Source organism: Melanostigma gelatinosum, assembly GCF_949748355.1.
Source record: "Melanostigma gelatinosum genome assembly, chromosome: 13".
Taxonomy (NCBI): domain Eukaryota; kingdom Metazoa; phylum Chordata; class Actinopteri; order Perciformes; family Zoarcidae; genus Melanostigma; species Melanostigma gelatinosum.
Genome location: NC_136646.1, coordinates 13,976,004 through 13,995,979, shown reverse-complemented (window position 1 = coordinate 13,995,979; position 19,976 = coordinate 13,976,004). Strand labels below are relative to the sequence as shown.

Sequence of the window (19,976 nt, the reverse complement as noted above, 5' to 3'; positions counted from 1 at the left end):
AAGCTATTTGCTGTCCAAACTCCACTCCTCCTGTTTTCTTGTTGCAAGATGCAGCAAAGCGTCGAACCCTGAGCTGTGTTATGAGTATTTCCATTTCAAAGTCTAGGTTTCTTCGCGTAAGGATGATTTGTAGATAAAAAAACAGTTTTTCAAGCGGAGGTAGGGAGTGCTGAATTGATGGAGGTGTGTATGAAATGCTGCCCCTCTAATTAGTTTATTCAGTTATTCTTTCCTCTTCCCACCATGTTGTAGCCCGAGGCCATCTGTGCTTTCTTTTGCCACAAGCTCCCACTGCCTCCACCGCCCTCCCGCTGTTTCATCAACTCAAGCCCTCCGCCGCACTATCATTTTCCAGCCTCTCTCGCGGCCTCCGTGGAGCGTGTGTGCCCTGCGTTCGCGTGTCCACTCTGTCTGGAAATACAGTGATAGGGGCCGCAGCGCTCCATCATGAAAGGAACTGCGAGGGGTTGAGAGGCTGATCCTGTATTTGTCCTTGTCTGATGTGACTCGTCTCCCATAATGCTCTGTGGCAGAGACTTGGCCCACCTGCTTGCCCCGCTCTTCTACGGGTTCCATGATTGGCGTGGTGGGGCAGAGAGACGATTAGGATGCTGAAGCATGAAACCACTCAACGTGTATATGTGTGCGTGTGTGTGTGTGTGTGTGTGTGTGTGTGTGTGTGTGTGTGGGCAGCAAGCGAATGTGTACATTTCCTTCTACACGTTTGTGCCCGTAGTAAGAGCATGACCATGACCACCCCGACACACGATCCAGAATATCAAAGAACATCAAGTGTATTTGAATTCAGCAAGAGTGCAGCGAGGCACGGCATGACAAATTGCATCTGGATGGAGAAGGTATCCAGGTAACAAAAACCCTCATCAGCTTCTATAAGATCTGCAGACTTGTGAGCAACTTGATATGGAAACAGATTACAGAGTCTTATTAGGATATATACAAAGTATATATCGGTTGGTCTTTTTTTATTTATATATATTAAACATGTGTACGACGCATGTATTTATATATGCTCAGAATTTCATTCTTCTCCGAGTGGAAAAAGCCCCCGAAACCACATTTATGCTATCATGAGACACAAAAACCTGTGAAAACCCTGACTAATGAAAATTTCAGAAGGATGTGCAGGCTGACCAAACACGCGTATTCAATATAGAAAGAGATTTGGGGATATATTGGTCATTTAAATGAAGAAGTCATTTCCAAAAACAGATTAAAAAGCCAAAATTATGCGAGAGATTATCCTCATTGAAGGGTTTCCAGGCTGACAGAGAAACCTGGATCATATTAGCTACAGATGACTGATGAAATCAGATTTTTTAATAAAAGCTCAGCATCACTCCGGTTCTGTATATCATCGAGCCGGTACACCAGCCTAATCCTCGCCGATGATTTCAAAGTGTGAAGAAATGAGAGCGCTGCGCATGAGCTTTGCATCTGTCAACACTGCTAGCGAGGGGATGACGCTGCAGAGTGCAATCTCCGCCGTCAGAGCAGCATTACACTTTGTGGCGTAACATGTCACGGAGGTCAAATTAATCACACAATCATCATTCCGCGGGATGAAATTGCAAACCTGATAGTCTTGTTGTTCGAAATAAAGTGCTAACACTGAGTCAGCGCCATTCCCTTCTGCCTTCTCTCGCTCTCCTTGCCTCTTGTTACATATTTTGTCTAGTTTCTCCAGACACACACGTTTTCAAGACTGTCGTCCAGCTTCCCATTACTCACGCTGAAATGCCCTTTCCTCCGCGAGAAGCTCACACTCTTGGATTGTTTTCTCTTTCGTAGACAACCAAAAGCCTCTGTTCTTCCTGTAAAGACTTACGCCCGTTATCAGTGATTGTCGCCTGCAGTGTCCGCCCTCTGTGTGCGTCTGTGCACATGTTGCAGTATGTGTGTGTTCCCCGTACATCTTTGACCCATGCTGCTCGCACAGATTTCACATTAACCTCAATCCTGCTTTCTTCCAAATTAGATTTCCATTCTTCTGTCTCCATGTTGACTTATTTGCCTCCCTTTCATCATCTCCGGCAAGGTTATCCTGAGGCAAGCAGCACTTTTATGGGAAGGGGGCGTAGAGGAGGTGGTGGAGGGCCCGGCTTTGCCCGCAGCCATGCCTTGATCGATCTCGTTTTAAAGGGATGTTGTGAGCTGAACGTTTGAACCCGTGCCCTCGTTAACAGTTTTCTGGGGTTGAATTAAGAAGTAGTGTGAGTTTAATGTCAGGTACATCTTCAAATGAACGAGGAGTACGAAAGATGCACAACCAGGAAACAAAAGGGGGGAGAGGGGGCTGCTAATTAGGGGAAGGGGGTTGTGTTCATGCATCATTCCAGTTGAAACATTCTCCTCCTCTCCCTCTCAACCACATTTTCCTCTTTTTTTTTCTCTCTCTGCATGTATATTTGCAAGCGCCCTCAGCAACAAAAAAAAAAGAAGAAAGTCACATCTTTTCTTTGCCGTTGGCAGTGGCACAGTATGGGTATGCAAATATGAGAAAATAGAGACTTCAGCATTATTGACACCCTCTTCCCACAAATGAAGCACAACCAGATATAAGAGTCAAAGAGTCGGCCTCTCTACAACTGAAGTGGTTCAAGTACTTCTGTGTACTTTATTGATTTTTAGAATGTTGAAAACCACAGTAATTGCCATCATATCATCCATACAGTACATCCTCCACATGACATAGAGAAACAAAACCATGAGGAACCAAAAGTTAAAACAGACAACCTTCACTGCATGAACCACATTTAAATACAACTTTATTCAGATCTGAGGACTTTTAGCTGTTATATATATATATATTTATATATATGTATATTTATGTTTCACTGTTCTTTGCTGAGGGGACCAGTGTTGTCTCGCAGTCTCTAAGGCCAAATATCCACATGTCTCTTGGCATCAGTTGGCTCAACAGTAAGGCTGCTGCCGTGACAACGGCATCCATCCCACAGCAACATGACTGTTTGTTCATCGTAGTCCAGCAGCCTTTCCTTAACTCGCCTCGGAGAGAGGAGGAGAGGGTGGAGTCTCAATGAGAGTATTGCTGTAAATCAGAGAGAATCGGCGAGTTAGGGGCGTCCTCCCAACATGTAGTCCAAGACGTGTGCTGGTTTTTTTCTACACCAGTTCAGTGCCGTGGGCTCATGTTGCCCAGCTTTGATTCCAACATGTGTGAGTATCCAGCTCCTCACCGGACGCCCTGCCGGAGGCGAGGAGAGGAGTATTGAGGTTACTGAGGCGTATCTGTGTCGGGCACTCCGTTGGCATGCTCTCGAGGAGATTTCTTGTCCTCACAATCCAGGGGCTTATGTAAAACGCTTTGAACAGGAGAGGGGGAAATACCTAAACCAGAACATCTTAAGACTGTGTGTGCACACGCATTTGTTTGATGGTATATAGATATAGAGAGAAATAGATAGATCGAGAAGGAGAGAGGGGGTGTTCTCGCCGCTGATGTTCGGCATTAAGCTCACAGAGATTAGCCAGCTCAGCTCAGCGCTGGGCGGGAGGGGCAGCAGTGAGGAACTACCCACAGCGGGGTTCAACGCCAGGGTAAAGGAGGTAGAGGGGGCGTGGAGGCTTAGGCCAGTGAGCCGGGTCACGCACGGGGGGAGAGAGGACAACGGCGGGGCATGTGGCTGAGTAACACGCATGGAGGGGAAAGGGGCAGAGAGAGATGGAGGATGAGGGAGTGAATGAACAGAGCAAGAGGCAGTGGTTCATTCATGCTGGTTGAAATGCATTTTACAAGCCTGTATGTCATCCAGCAGACAGGACCTACATCTATATTGCATGTTCCACTGGGACTCTTTATGCGTGTTTTCAAATAAATACTGCATTACTATGATGTGGCAGGAATTTAGAATCTGCTCAAGCTTTTCTCATAGTCTGCACTCCGATTGATGGTCGCCTCTTTAGGAAAATCCCCTCAGTTGCGGATTCTGATTGTGAGAAAACAATCACATGCAAGAGGAGACAGATGAACAGCCTCAATCATGGCTGTCTGTCCCCAGACACACACCCCCCCCTCCCCCAAACACAGAGCTTTGATGTGCAGATCTACAGGTCTTTGTTACTGTCTTTAGCCCTGCGACTTTGTGTTACCCCTCCTACTCCTCCTGCTCAATCTCACACAGAGCTGCCAAGGTGATGCAATTATATCTGGCCTCATGCACCCCCCCCCCCCCCCCCCCCCCCCCCCATGGTGACCACGCACTGCTGTCCGGGTCCACCCGGGACATCGCTGCACAGTCCAAGCCAAGTGTGCACAAACACTGGCTGAATCGCTGACATCACAGCACATTAGCATCAAACCGGTTTAATGACTCTCCACACCTGTCTTGTGACTGTTCACCAAAACAAAAGTCATTGTGCCCTCCCGCCAACAGCATGTCAGGCTATAATTCGTGGCTCCATTGTGTGCACTTCTCTCCCCTGGTATTGTTTGTGAGAGCAACATGAGATGGGCCAGCCAGTGGCCATTTATCGTAATGAGAGCAGTTAACTCTGGGCTGAGCTTTGGCTGCCGGCTTCAGGCAGAAAAAACACCAATGTGCCCGAGAACGTCCTCTCAGTCTCCTTCCCGCTGACTTGATTTCTAGGAACACATCTCGCCCTCTCGTTGAAACCTTAATTAGTTCTAAAGGAGATTAAATTATATGTAATTATTATGATAATATTTTCATTTATTCAGGATAACGGGCCGACTTTAGAGAACACAGTATTTGTCGGGAGAGAGCAATCTGCCTCACACAGTCAAAGCTATCAAGGCGTGAAATCAGGAATCCTGACGGCAACAAAATGTAATCTTTTTCATACAGAGGGGACAATAGAAGGAGCTGCATACTCTAAGTCTCCTTCTCCACTTTAATTAAAACAGCTCACTGAATCTTTTCCTCTCTCATTCCCCCACCTCTCTCTCTCTCTCTCTCTCTCTCTCTCTCTCTCTCTCTCTCTCTCTCTCTCTCTCTCTCTCTCTCTCAAGTATGGAGGGCCAATTGTATCTCTATGCAGAATCGAGTTATTTCCCTCGCACTGAACTTGTCTTAAGCCCTTACCCAGAATCCTTGAATTGCTTTTTCTTGGAAATTTTTGGAATTTTTTTCTCTCCCTTCCTCGAATCCCTCATTTATTGAAATGGAGTTGACGTGACGAAGAGAATATGATTTGATTTGGCAGGCTGCAAACGTAAACAACACATTGACAATGTACAGCAGCAGATGGGTAGGAAGAGGAACTAGTTTTGGGACGGACTTAAAGTTCACATAAATAAAAAGATGCCCCTTGAAAAATACTTTGAGTGTGACCCAAATGATCGTGTGGCTGGTTACACTTTACATTCATCTGCTCTTTGTGAGACAAACACACACTTTGTTTTCGTCATTTACAGCGTGTGCTGTGAAACGCTGTTAATATGTTTGTAATAAGTCTGAATTTGTACACAGCACTCCAGTGACTCGTATCGCAGCATTTAAATGAACGCTTTCACTGGAAATGCTGCCTTGTGACTTTTCAAAAGAGAGCGATGTAGTAAAGGACGATTAAAAGGACATTCAGACCACATTCACAAAGGACTGAATGCAAGAGAGTTAGCTGGCGAGAAGTTGGCATTTGGAAACTGGATTGAGGTAAGAATGTGCGTGTTTGATTTTCACCACCAGTCCAGTTAATGAATGCTGCAGTTATGCATTCCAAATGCCTCATCATCTGCATACTGTCGTTTCTGTTTTGCATATATGTTTTTACATCTTACAATAGTCAGGCTACAGAGAGGGGTTTTTTAGTTTCAGGTGTCTTGCTGCCACGATGGCATTTAGGACGATTCACAGCCCTGGTTTTCTCCTCATGTGTTTGCAGTCACTCCGACTCACCCCCCTTTTCCTCTCCCCTCCCACCTCTCCTCTCCCCCCTCCAAGTCTAGCCCGAGGGCAGGTAGGGCATCTCGTTATGGTAGTTGTAGTCCGGGCAAACCTTCTGGACCAGGCGGTAGTCCGTGCTGTAGAAGGAAATGTAGATACAGATGACCTTAAAAGGCTTTGAGCAAATCCAGGACACGTGGCTCTGAATCTGCTCCTGGAAGCAGGTCTTGGACGGGTCGTAGTTGCACAGCGAGGTGCGCTTGCTGCGATCCACCTTCTCATAGTCCACACGGCAGTTGAAGATCTTTGAGTCCTTAGGGTAGACCACGCTCTGGCGCTCCAGGTCAAACTCCACCGCCTTGACGGGTGGCACCAGGCTGACGGAGATGTTGCCCTGGCCCGTGGAGTTGTGGCGGAAGTAGACGCTGAACGTGCCGTTGCCGTGGTCCACAATCTTGCCGGTGATCAGCAGGTTCAGCCTCACCGTCTTGATATTGGAATAGAAGTCTCCCCAGCCAAACATCTTCTTGAACTTGCCGGTCTTAACGATGGGCCGCCGCTTGACCCTGGAGCTGGAGGCGTCGGGTTTGAGCAGGTCGCTCCCCAACATCTCCCAGAACTCCTGTTTAGAAAACTCCTGCTTGGAGAAAGGGACCGGGGAGCGGTAGGGCAGCTCCAGAGAGGTGGTGTTAGCAGCTCTGCTCTTACTGTGAAGCATCCAGCGGCTCAGGGGCGAGAGGGGAGCCTGCCCGCTCAGGAGGCCCACCGTCTTGGGGGAGTCGTCTGAAGAGCTCTTGGGGCTGGAGGAGTCGTCTTCTTGACCCAAGGCCACCTAGAGAGAGGAGGTGGAGGTGGGGATTGAAGGAGAAAATAGAGAGAGAAAGTAGGCAGTTATCAGCAGGGTAGGGTGGACAGAAAACAAATTAAAGGCTTAATCGATACTTAATTTGCTGTTCACACCTCTACTGGTAGTAACCGTGACATTCTATCAATGTTATATATATATAAATAAATGGTTGAAGTTCTGCAGGTATTGCTATTATTACATTCTTTTGTTTACCCCGGCCATGAGAGAAAATGCTCCTTTATGTCTAGTTTTCACAGAGCCGGTGTAATTCCCTAAGCTCCCTCGTATGCCTCCTTCGGGGCCAGAGGGATCAAAGAATAGATTCAAACAGAAAATCCACACCAAAACTGAATTCACATAAAGTGCGTTACTCCTGTGGTCTTGGGCAGTTTAATCAATATTTGTGAGGGCGGACAATTTTCTACAAAGTCTATAATCCTGTAAAACACTCTGTCATTACGAAATGCTTTCTAAGGTTGTTTCTCTGACAACAGAGGTTGGAGGTTGATTTATGTGTTCATAAAGTGTCCGGATGAACCATTTCTACATTCCCTAAACATCATCCGTGGTGCCATATGAATGTTTCATCTCATTTTCAGTCAAATGAAGCCACATGAGGTCACTTGAAGATCATCGAATTGGGGAGAGAAATTGTCCCTGTATAAAATCTTAAAGGGAGAAACTCAAAGTAGAGAGCAGACTAAGCTTTTTGCTTCTTTAGACTGCGGTGTGAGGCTGAAAAACAGGGGGAACTATTATTGCCTCGAAAGATTTGGTCGAGGGATCAAAGTGTTTGTGGACGGGGAGGCGGGCAAGCGGGGGACCGAAGAATGAAGTGTAATGTCCAATTAAGACTTTTTTAATTGAAGAAAAGAATCTGTATCGGCACATACACAAAGCTGTCAGATGTTAACATCAGCTGACGGGAGGGGGGGGGGAGGGAGATAAGACAGTGCTGCTGTGCTCAGCAGTAGATGTGTGACGAGTGTGTGAACGTAAGAGCAAAGTAATGGCTAATTATTTCACGGTAATGATCGATTAACAGCTCCTGTCAAATGCGCCATTGAAGTCCACAGCATTATTGTGTTCTTTGGATATGGCAGGGGAGGACACACACAAACGCACGCGTCGTTTGTTTTTTGGGAATTTTGAGTTGTAAACGTGAACAACAAGTGATGCAAATGCGGGATACGTTTGTGTATGTGCGCTCTGTACCCGCAGAGATTTTAAGATGATGCATAATTCATGCACTCCTGTCTGTGCTCTGATCCATCTACTGTCTTGACTGCAAGGGCTTCCTTATACAGGCTTAGTCAGGATTATTAAGTCTGACTCATTTGTATTCTGCAGGGTTTTCAATCCGGCTCAGATCTGTTCACTTGCGTTGCAGTCAGTCAGCGGTATTGATTGTCTGTCTCTCTAAAAACATGTATTTCCTTTCATAACAACGTGTATCGCATTTCAATGCCTTTGCGAGGATTCCCGCTGATGTGGTTGTGGTCTGGGGTTTGGACTCAAATGAGAGGACCCCACCTTCTTCCTCTAATCTGGCCCTATTACCACGAGGGTGTTAGAAGCCAGGCGCCCTCTCCTCCAGTTACCTGCTGCTACGCTACACCGCCGCTCACATCCTTCAGTCTCCCCACGGGGGCCAATAATACTATTCCTTCCTCTTGAATCAGAGAGTTCTCATAGCTTCTTTGAGAATCCCAAAGTCATTCATTATGAACAAAGACAATTGGATAAGATGAAGACATATTGTTTTTAATCTTTTCAGATTTCGGATCTTTGTTTTTTTTCAAAAGGGGGAGTTGAGGCCGGGCAGGATGACTTTGATGACAAATGCACCATTCCCCACAGCTCTTATTGAAGGACTAGTTTGTGTTTGATTTCTCTTCGCAGCACAGAGGCTAGCACTCTGCCCGCCTCCCCAGATAACACTTCAGAGCCCCTGCGGTGTCCATCAAAAAGGCCCTTTAGGGTTCCTGAAAAATCGGTCAATCTTGATTTCTATAAAACTGCCCCTTGCTTTTAAGATCCTGATCATTTTGCCAACACCGCCGCTTGTCTAGAGTGACTCTCAGATGGCGCCAACACTCGTATCGGCGCAAAAACATATTGCAGAAACCTATGCGGTATTGAGCAAGGCATGCCTCCCTCTCTTCTGCACAGTCTTCATTAGAAAGCCTGAGAGGCCAGGCTGCAGTAGGGGGGGGGGGGTGAAGTGAGACGTGTGTTATTGTTGAACAGAAGATTTAAGTGGCTGGCAATGTTGGAGGTGTCAGATTCAGATTGTGTGCAGCATCATTGTCAAAGACACATTTTTAAATGGGCTTAATGTGGCTCTGAAAAAAAAAGAACTGAAAACTGAGCCCGAGCTGCAATTATGACTTCAGTGAGAGCGCACACACTGCTGTCCACACCACCGTGATGCTTTTAAACGCAGTTGTGGTTTAATCTCTGCAGGCAAATAAGGTGTAGTATCACTTTCAAGATACTCTTTGCCCGTTTTCAAACCCTTGGAGATCTAGTGGACAATCAACGCAACGCTGAGCTCGCAGAGGTCACATGTTCCACTGCAGCGCGCAAGTTATTTTTCATCATTAAATATTATAACAATCACTAGTTTTACACTCCACTCTGAACAAAAACTGCATACTGCTACAACTCTCTCGCCACTCTGCATTTAACTGGGGGAAGTATATGAGGTGTAAGATTTAACTATCAGCATGCGTCCCTCCTTCCACTTGTGCAATGTAAGCAAGTTGAGATGGCGGAGGAAACCCCTTGAGTTCACTGTTGTTTTCACAGTGTTACAAGATGAATGCATTGCTTCACGGTGGTGGAATATTCTCACATTTAAGCATGCACACCTCGACATTGTTTTGTTAACAGTTGAGCACTAATGTGGGGTGCTTTGGGTATTTATACCGCCCACTTGCTTTCATATTTAAAACACAGTACAAGAAGTCATCCTTTGACGATGCACCTCAAATAATATCTATTTTTCAGTTCCCCGTGTTGTTACATTAAGCAAGTGTTTTGTTGGGTTCAATTGTTTTTTGTATTTCAACAATTACAGCTTTAATGTCAAAGGTTTGCTGTTCACTCTGCCATACTAAAATATGCACCAACTACGTCGTGTGACATCGTAAAATGTTGCTTTTAAAAGTCCAGAAGTTACTTTCAGACAAAGTTAGTTTCATGAAGCTTGGCAAGATGTATCGCAGCTTTAAGTAATGTAGGCAAAGTGTGGGCGATGGGCAATCGGGTCTTAGTGAGGGGGCGGAGGTTCGGGGTGATTTTGTCATTTGTCATGTGCGCTAAGTGAGTCAGTGAAACGGCTGGAGAGAATGGGAGGTGGCTGCAGGCTCCGTCGCTGTGGTAATTGTGAGTCATTCAGCCTCAGTGAGCACAGGCCCCAGGCCTCTCTCCCAGCAGGGAGTGTGGGGAAGGGAGTGATCCTCACAAGCCTGCCAGCTCCACAGGCAATAATCAGACTGTTACAGTGACAGGTACACCCTTTTAACCCCTTTTCCCCCTGGTGACAGAGGCACACTACGGCCATCATGTCCAAACCAGTGCTATAACTCTCTCAGAGGTGACAGACCAGTGTGTCAACCAAAGGATGTTGTTCCAAGATTACACTCCCACTTCAGTTTGATCATTCAGACTCTACTGGTTTCATCTGAATGAAGGTTGCAGACATCCCTCCAAGAGCTGCACACGTTTTACGTCAAAGAGGTGGAGACTGGAGCTAAAACGATTATTGTTTAGGATGATTCATCGTTAAAGTAATTTTTCTGGCAAAAAGAAAATGAGAATTTGCTGTTTGTCCCCTTTTTGTATAATTGTGTCCTTCAAAGTGATGAACCGACGGAGAATCATCATCTGACTTTGCAGTTCCCCTCAGAGCGATCGAGTGTCTCTCAGCTCGTTTGTTGTTTTGGCCCAAAGCTTTGCGGATTTCGTTCAGTTGCACCGCTCTTATAGCGCCGAAGAAAAGTTAATAACTGGTGAACATAGTGGAGGGTTTAGCAGCTAAAGAGCCCGATATTTCCTTCGGGAGTTGGTAGAGACCAAACTGGAGCTAAAAAGAGAGGGAATATTGGATTTACGTCAGGTGGCCAAAAGCACGACTCCAAATCAATGCTTATGTTGCTCTGTAAATACACCACCGTTTGTTAAAAAGTTCAGTGTAAAAGGTGACATTCTGTCGTTTACGCTGCCCCCAAGTGGTCAAAAACCCAGCTTCATAAAGGGGTTTGACTTGCACCTGTAATGGCATTTTACATAGTTGTAGGAGTGTTAAAAAGACATTAAAAATAGATTTTGTATGTGACAATGTATCAATGTTTAGGTCATCATTAGGTCATGTAGCAGGTTACATGACGTACAATTCAACATTTATTTACGCTTCAGACTATTCCGATGATTAAAAACATGCTCACTCGACTGTGTACTGTATGTATCTCTTCGGTGTGATGTTTGTTCTGAGTTTGAAATTGTATTTTTTTTGGATTTTTCATCTGGATTAAAGTAAATGAATTGATTAATACAGAGGAATCTTCCTGTAGAGCCACCCAGCGGGGCTGAAAGCATGTGCTTGTCATGGGGATCTGACAAGTTCAATAAGCACTCCATTTTTATTTGGCTGTTGAATTGAACATTTTCTTCATCTATAATATGACATACAGTTTTAATTAAAGACCCAGGCAGCTCAGATTTCTTAAGTGTTCGTCAATGCTTTATTCTTTTTTCCGCTCTCTGTCTGCTCTCCCTGTTTCCAGATCCAATATGCTCACTGCAGGAGACTTCTCTGTTACATGATTAAAGTCTGAAAATGGCTGTGCCCTTATAACTAATTATTCTTCTGGCTAGTGTAGATCCTAGAAGAGGTGAGGGAGGGAAAGGTAATTTCACAAGAAACAAGCCATTTGAGTCTTAATGAATAATTTACTCCAGCTTCTTGGGGGTGAGCTTAGATCTACAGTCGGTGAACACACTCTCGACACTGAATCTTTTTATTCTAAACTCTTGTCCCGATCTATTCTTTAATCCTCCACCTGCTCATTTTGGACAGGTTCGGTTGTGCGGTCCCAGTGGAGTTGGGCTCATTTTGTATGCTCAGAGAGAAGCCGGGCTCTGAATTGACGATCAAACTTTTTACATTAACAGGATATTGACAAGAAGTCGGTGCAAGGAGGGAGCAGAGAGGGACTGTTCCTCCCCGGGTTCTCCTCAATTTGGCTCCAGGGAGCAGGACATAAAGCCTGCACTGATGGGGCAGAGCTTTAAGCGCTGCTACATCATTCACACCTGTCTCGTAAAAGCTGGAAGGACGCTGCCATTGTCTAATGGAGGTTCAGGTACGAGAAACTTCAATTGAGTGCCGTCTTATCAAGGCCGGCTGTCTGACTTAATGCTCCAGTCTTTCTGTTGGAGTTTGACACGTAGAACTCGAAAGAACGAATACCTGAACAGTTACAAGTTTCAATCCCCAGCAAAAGAATGCAACTAAGGTGTAACTGTGTGAACGGATTAACGTTGAAAGCAGCACCGAAAGGCCGTTACTGGACACATTTAAATATGGATGTGGTTGACAGACGTGTTCACATTTGTACGGTGAACACGAATGCAAGGCATCTTTAATAGGTTCGAAGCTCTGCTTAGCTTTGCAGGCTGCAACATAATAGGACTGCGACCTGCCACACAGCTCTCTGACAACAGCGAAGCACCAAACCAACGCAGCAATCTGCTCCTTTAGCTGAAGTCTAACCTTTTTTTCTGTTCAGCAGCATTCTCTAACACCAAATGTGAGCAGGGAAGTGAAATCTGATCACAAGTGCTTACTTGCGAAACATTTGACACGCATCCTGACAACAGGTGTGAACTGCAGTCCCTCTCATCTGCAGTAGGGCGTCAACCAGAGGAAACGACGTTGTACTGTGGTCGCGCTGTGTCTCCTTCCAAGAGTTCGATGTTGGTTTCTTTTAACCATGAACGCAATCTTTCCTAAACATTAACCAGGCCGGTCTCATCCAGCATTTTCTATCTATACCTTATGAAAAAGAATGCGTCCTAATTCGTAGATATCCCACGAAATGAAACGTCGCATTAACCGAACAGCTAATGTCGCCTAAACCTAACCAAGACCTTTACCACACAGGTAACAGTGTGGTGAACATGTTACTTTTTAATGAACTGACAAAAACATCTGTTTGCGCTTAAAGGTCAGCGAACCTTTCCACATAAATAGAAACCACTACAGCTCCTCAGAGGGTGACTGTGTGTATGACTGCTGGATAAATAAAGATTGAGATAATTGCTGTCCTCTTATATTCCAAGGAAATGCATTCTCAATTCAATTCAGAAATGACTCTGCAACAAAGAAATAAATGTTTGTATTGTGCATTTATCGTACTTGAAACAGTGCTTTAATTGGAAACCCCCAAAAGACCCTCAGCGGGCCTCGTCTGGACATGTGCACCACTCTGACTCTGAAGATCACTGTAGCATCACTGGGCAACACGCTGGTGAGCTGCACACTACGTGTTCATTCATGCAGAACAGACTGTTTACAGATTGCGAGAGAATATAAATGGGCTCTTGCACCGCGGCCTCATCCTGATGTGGTACCCGGCGGCTCCAGTCACACCGCGATGAGGTGAAGCCCGAGTCTCCTTCGGTGTTAAACTGCACTGACAGCCTGATGTCCCCCCCCCGTTCAAATCAACCCACGTACCCTGGTCCCACAGCGCCTTTTCTAACATTGTTTGGATGCCGACTTGAAAAGATGAAAATTTCTGTCTATATTGACACTTTCCGTAACATTTTCACAACGCAGTAAAACTGCTTGTGTCAGTTACAGCAGAAGCTCTCTGAAATTAAAACGTCTGTTATGGATTTCCCCACCCTTAGTTATTCCTTCATGTGAAAGTCAAGCGCATCTTTATCTGGATCCCCTGGGAGTTTTACCCACTCATTCTACCCAAGGCGACGAATCATTTGTCTTTAAGCTGCGCACTGTAATCCACCCTCCACCATCCGAACCAGCAGACAAAACCTACAGATAGTCTTCCAGGATCTGCTCCCTCTCGCCTGCAGTCTCCCAGAGAGCAATGTGCTGGTTTTGAGCAGACAACGTGTTCTGTCTCAGCGCGGCGCTTCACTTTGAAGGGCTGTCAGTGTGTCAGGGAGCATGCTTTCCTCTCCCTCAGGCTCTCTCTGCCTGTGGGGCTGCTGGGAGCCTGAGGGGGGAGGAGGAGGAGGGGAGGCGTTCCCCTGCCGGCTTCCTCAGCGGGTGGTCAGGAGGGAAGGGGTGCACCTCTGGGGTCACTCTTGCTGTGGTTGTGCATAACTCAAGCTGTTTTACACCACAGGCAGGAGGCCACGAGGTCGTCCATTATAACACTGCTCATTGGCCGCTTCTACGTGTTTATGTGTTGTTTTTATGATTGCTCGTTGTTGGGTTGTTTATTTGATCAACACGAAAAAGAAATCAACGTTAGAAAAGAAAGGTTTGAGTGAAATAGCTTAAAACCCAATCATACAGGTACACCAGATGGGCTGGCAGAGCCCAAAAAAAGCTAAGGGGCCAATTATGTGGCTTCAAGAGTACACGTCCAATTTAAGGAGTCAAACAACAATCATGCAGATATCTGTGCAAACAAAATGAAGCTGATGTGGAAGTCTGTCTCAGCTCCCTATGGGCGTTCATTCCAAGTTAAACCGACCAGATTTTTCCACGATCTCCCTCAGCCAATCATATCGTTGCTGTCAAATTAGGAAAACTATTTTCCTCTCCGCAGCTGTCAGTTGTCATGTCAGTACGAACCGCTGCGACCATCCTCCCCCATCATATCCCATCATCAGATCTTCATCCAACTCCCTTCACCACCACCACCAGTGTCTGGACTATAGACTACGTCACGGCGGGGTCTATTCATCTCATCACGCACCATGTAATGAATTATTGTCCACTCTAAATCTCTGCTGAGTGAAATTCTTTCATAAATGTAGATCCACAATAAAAGGGTACAAGCAGTTGGCATTCATAAATGTCATGGCCGAAGCTGAGTGTTTTTGAAATGATAAACTGAACAATGGGCCGTTTGAGGATTCGGAAAACAATGGCCGTGGCAGAACTGGTACAATGGGTATGGCTGCAATCAAGAACTAGTTTTATTATCTATATATCTACATAACGAACGATTATTTTCTTGATTAATTTCGTTTTATCTCTAAAATGTGCAGTGTTCTTTTTGCTTGTTTTGTCCCACTAACAGTCTAAAACCTAAAGATATACATTTGACTGTTCTATAAGACAAAGGAAAAAACACATTTTGAGAAGCTGGAAGCGGTTCATCAAAATAGTTGCTGAAATATCTTATGTTGACTGACTACCAACTAATCATTGCTGCTCTATAAATGGGCACCATTGTGGTTACTGTATCATACACAAGATAAAACTATAAGACAATGCAATCGTTATAACAATGGCTCGCAAAATGATTGTGCTACTCATGATGGAGATGCCATGACGTCATAACCGTCCCTCTCAAATCACCCCCTTATGGGGGAAAGAAGGCGACAGACGTCGTCGGCACAATTAACTGTCTGTCTGCTTCCACTGCGGTTCTGCAGCTCAACTCTCCCTTATGATAGAAATGTTACAAATTTGAATGGGTTTCCTGCATCTGTGTGGGATGTGAGGTGGAGAGTGGAAGCTTATGAGCTCTGACATGCAGATTGCAACAGTGATGGCAAAGAGGCAGACTCAAGAGAGCGAGGAAGCCCAAAACAAAAACAAGGAATTCACTCTGCTGCTGCTGCTGCTGCTGCTGCTGTCTCACATTTGTGTCTGCGTGCAATATCAGACAGTGAGTTTTTTCGATTTGTTTTCTCAGCATTAAGCTGGTATTTCTGCTTCACCGGGGATGTATGAGGGTGGACAAGGTCAGCCCCTAAGAAGCATACATCTAAGGCTTTGTGACTGGCCAAAAACGCAGAGATGAGGTTAGAATTAGCGCAGGGCAGCCGCTGCTTTTCACACTCAAACACTCAAGGTTTGCACAGTGCTGTCTGGTGGAGTTTCCAGACAAACTACAGGCACCTTTGCGTCGATTGAGCCTTTTGTCGTCTTTGTCGTTGAACTGCTATGTTGTGATTCAAGTGTCCCATTGCTGTGGTGCTCTCTGTACAGCCTGATCACAATGCCCTGTTTGTCACGAAAGGGATTTCGGCTCTGTGAGGCTGTCAATGTAAGAAAAGTGTTTGTATTTAATTGACGTATGAAATAAGTGTCCTTGCTGATGACAACTGTCAAATAGAGGGTGAAAGTAAATGTGAAAAAACATACTGTAACAGCGCTGGGTCCTTGTTTGCAAATTCATACAAGTGTAATGTTTTCTTTATATATTCAAACTACCTCCATGCACAGACACCGTGGCATATATACAAATGTCTTCATTGAAATTCAATCTGGGAAAAACCGGCATTCTGTTCAGGGCACGATGGTCAGCGTCTGCATGTGCACTGAAAGCAATCAGAGGGAGTATAAAGCCGTCCTGTCTCTCATGGCCACAGAGAGGCTACCTGTGTGAACGAGCAGCTGTGAGCTCGCCATGAGGATGCATGAAGAGCCGAGCGCCTGCATCCCCAGCGGTCTTCAGCTGCACATGAAGGTTGCAGCACATGCGAGGTCAGAATTCGATCATTAATAAGCTCTTTCGATGGCGGGGCAGGTGTATTAGGCGCAAACATTTGTGTCTCCTTGTGGAGTGCTGAGTGAAAGTAGAAATACATTTAAAAGATGTTGTTGAAATGACCAGACCGAGGTTGATTAAGAATGAATATTTGCTTGGAGGGAAAGTGGTGTGATTTTGGAGTAACTGCAGGGGAGAGGGAGTTCACTGGCGCAGTCGGGTTCAATGGCCTGTTCTGTGGCACTTCACTCTTCTGTTGGTTTGTGATTTCGATTGTTGACCTCGGCCCTCCCAGATCTCAGCAGCTGGTGTGTGGATTCAGATTGTAAACCTCGTGCTGTGAACGGTTCAGCCATACTGCTGCAGTTGTAATTATATGTGGATTAACTGCATTTTCTCGGATGCGTTTGTGCAAAGGGAAGAAAGAATCTGTGATGACTGTCAATGAGGTGTATAAACCTCTGAGGCAGATTTTTAAACTTATTCCTTTATTTTTTTTCGCTCTTTATCCACGCCGCCTCTCACTTCCCTCATCACCACTCTTCACGCTCTATTTTCAATGTGTCAACGTCTCTCCTGTAACATTCCTCTGCATATGGTGTGAGCTCAGTTCACCTTGCATCTGCCGCATCTGCTCAGTGATATATTGCACTTAAAAAGACTGCAACTTTTACATTACAATTAAAACTGATCATTTCTGATGATTGCTTTATCGTTTCGGTGGACTTTCTAGCAAAAATCAAACATTTGATATTCAATCTTCTTAAATGTGACGCTTGCTGATGAGCACTTTTCACAATTTTATGACATTTTATACACCAAACGATGAGCCATTCATTGTTAAATTAAAAAGCGGATGAATTGGTAATGAATATAAGCGTTAATTGCAGCTATATTTAACACTTTGGCTCTGCTTAACGAACAACTGGCCGCGAGTGAAAGGACACTAAATTTCAAACTATCCTCTTACAGTAAGTATCCCACAGATTATTATTATCCTGATATATGCATATTAGCCACTGAGTTCGCTAAAACAAATCCAGTCAGCTTGCCGAGCACCACAGAAGAAAAATAACTCTGACCGCTGCCAAAAATAAACATAATTTCTCAAGCAGTCAATTATGCAACTGAGATGGTTTATATTGTTCACAACCCTCCATTCAAACACAGAGAATAATTAACATTTGAGACACATCATTCATCACATAAACAACAACTGGAGTGGCACCTTGTGTTAATTGTCCTCTATATTAGCAGTCATGTGGTAAAGGCCCCTCGAGACCCAAACCCTCTCTGGGAATTGCGGAGCTATTACAACAGAAAATCATCCAAATCGAATTTTAATGCATAGGCTAATACGATTATTAATCACGAAGCTGTTGCATAGTAAAAAGTTACTTCATTTAGTAATTGCTCCATAATTTATCAATGTCACAGGGCGAATGAATTACCCAAGATCTCCTGCTGAGGGACGTCGTGTACGTTTTTCATCAATACATGGTCTGGAGAGGGAGGAAAACGCCCAATTATATTATCATTATCAATAGCCGCAGACCTTTTGGGTTAGGCTGCAGCCCTGCAGCGCCCATAACCAAGGCAACACAAGAGCCAGTGTTAAGGCTATTATCCCACACCCTTGTATTATACAATGGCTGAAAAGGCACTCATCCCCAAAATTTGAAGTCACCGTGTGGTCTCTTCTCTCGCAGATCTGTTGAAACAGCTGTCTCCCGACTAAATACATCTGTGTGTGTTTAGTCTTTTACAAGACCTGCCTGTCAGACCTCAAATCACCAAAAGGCCCATTGCTTCCCTGTGAGCACCTGAACACTTTAACATGGAAACCACAAGGTCATCCTTTCAGGGATGCTGACACAAACGGATGCATCAAACAAGCACTCAACCACAATTGAATATTTCCACTGCACTGACATTTTTCTTTTTGGGGTATTATTGTTTTCTTGGGAGCTTGCTCATTTCCTGGGCTCTGTGATACTCAGCCCAGGGGTTTCCGAGCAGAAGCGCGTTCAAGTTTTCTCATGTGAATCAAGAGCTGATTTCTCATTAAAGGCTGCTTTTTAATAAATCTAGCGAGCGTATACATGAAAGGAGGAGTATGGTTATATAATGCTGGATATATTAAGACTGCAGACCAGTTCATGTTTACACATCTGGTGTTATAGGTCAGTGGGGGTCCTTAGGGAAGAACACGTATTTAGGTTAGCTTTTTAGTATTACCTAATGTATTATTAGCCAGCACAATAGAGAATAGAGGTTGTGATGCAAATTGTCATTCAGTTCAAAGTTATCTCCCCACCCACAGTGTAAATCCTGTATTTAATCATATCTAACAAGACGGTGAGAGTCTTCAGAATAAAGACTTAACTAAGAAGACCAGCTTGCCTTATCTTAATGAAGTGGTACTCCATCCTCTCTATCGCATAGATCCTAAGTCTCACGCAGTATAACCACATGTGCATTACTCTACAACCTTATGGTTTGCTACAAATACATCTGATGAAAAATATTGTGTGTGCCAGATGGCACACACACGTTTTGAAGTACACTCAGTGCATCCCTCAAACTGGTGAAAAGCTTTAACATATATATTTTTTATTTTGCTTCTTTTCTTGCGTTAGAAAAAAGCTGGGTGCAGTTTAACTCACTTTCCGTGTAATTATTTAGGTGGAAATTGTGACTTTCGTGTGCAGTTACATACCTTCAAGTCACCCACACATGTAGACTGAATATTGGGTTAAAAGGCTGATGTGGCTCTAAATCACGCACACTGTAGATGGACACCGGCGGCATGGTGAGCTTTAAGCGCTGCCAGCACGAGTATCCACCGGGAATAGTGATAGCGCACCCGCCGTACCTGAGCCGAGCAGGGTCAACGTACATGTTATTTACTTCATAATTATAAGTTTGCGCAAAAATAGCCCAAAACATCAGCACAAATGCGTTTGGAAGCGCAACAGTCGATAATTATCTCTGCAAGAAACGCAAATGACCTGCACGTCTGGTGATGTATCATTTTGACCAACATCACCTCAGCTCCCGGTTACCGTTTCCACATGTTTGTCAGCAGAATTTGACTTATATTCTCTATAGTTTGTAAGTTTATGGTGCAAATGGGGGTGCAGACACCTCGCCGTTCCTCGTGACGCAGGTAGGCTACGAGGTGTTACATGGTTAATGAAAGGTAAATCGGAGCAAGACGCGTAAAGACTACATGTGTGACTTTTTCGCCGCTCCCACTCTTTCCTTACCAAACAAGCGGTTCCGTTTAGGAGGAGCAGGATGAAGCCGTGGTTGGGACGCATCATTCCGGCGCGTAAAACCCACAGCTCCCCCTCCCCGGTAGCAAATACACAAAAAATGTAAAACAAAACTCCCGCACACGGGTTTTTCCTCCTTCAGGAAGATGTTCTTCCTCCGGCACCGGATCCCTCTCGGCTGACGCACGGTCCCATGTCCAAGGCAGAGCTCAACTGCAGCTTCCACAAACCTAAAACACCGGTGGAAACCACTTGGAGT

At 45.0% G+C, this 19,976-nt stretch overlaps 1 protein-coding gene across 1 annotated transcript; it reads right to left on the bottom strand.

Moving 5' to 3' along the window:
• Positions 1 to 5,943: 5,943 nt before the first annotated feature.
• LOC306786328 (neurexophilin-1) lies at positions 5,944 to 19,765 on the bottom strand (the record flags this gene model as incomplete). Its single annotated transcript, XM_079281067.1, has 2 exons — positions 5,944 to 6,717; positions 19,709 to 19,765. 2 exons carry the CDS (start codon positions 19,763 to 19,765, stop codon positions 5,944 to 5,946), a joined length of 831 nt encoding a protein of 276 aa, XP_079137193.1.
• Between the last annotated feature and the right edge of the window lie 211 nt (positions 19,766 to 19,976).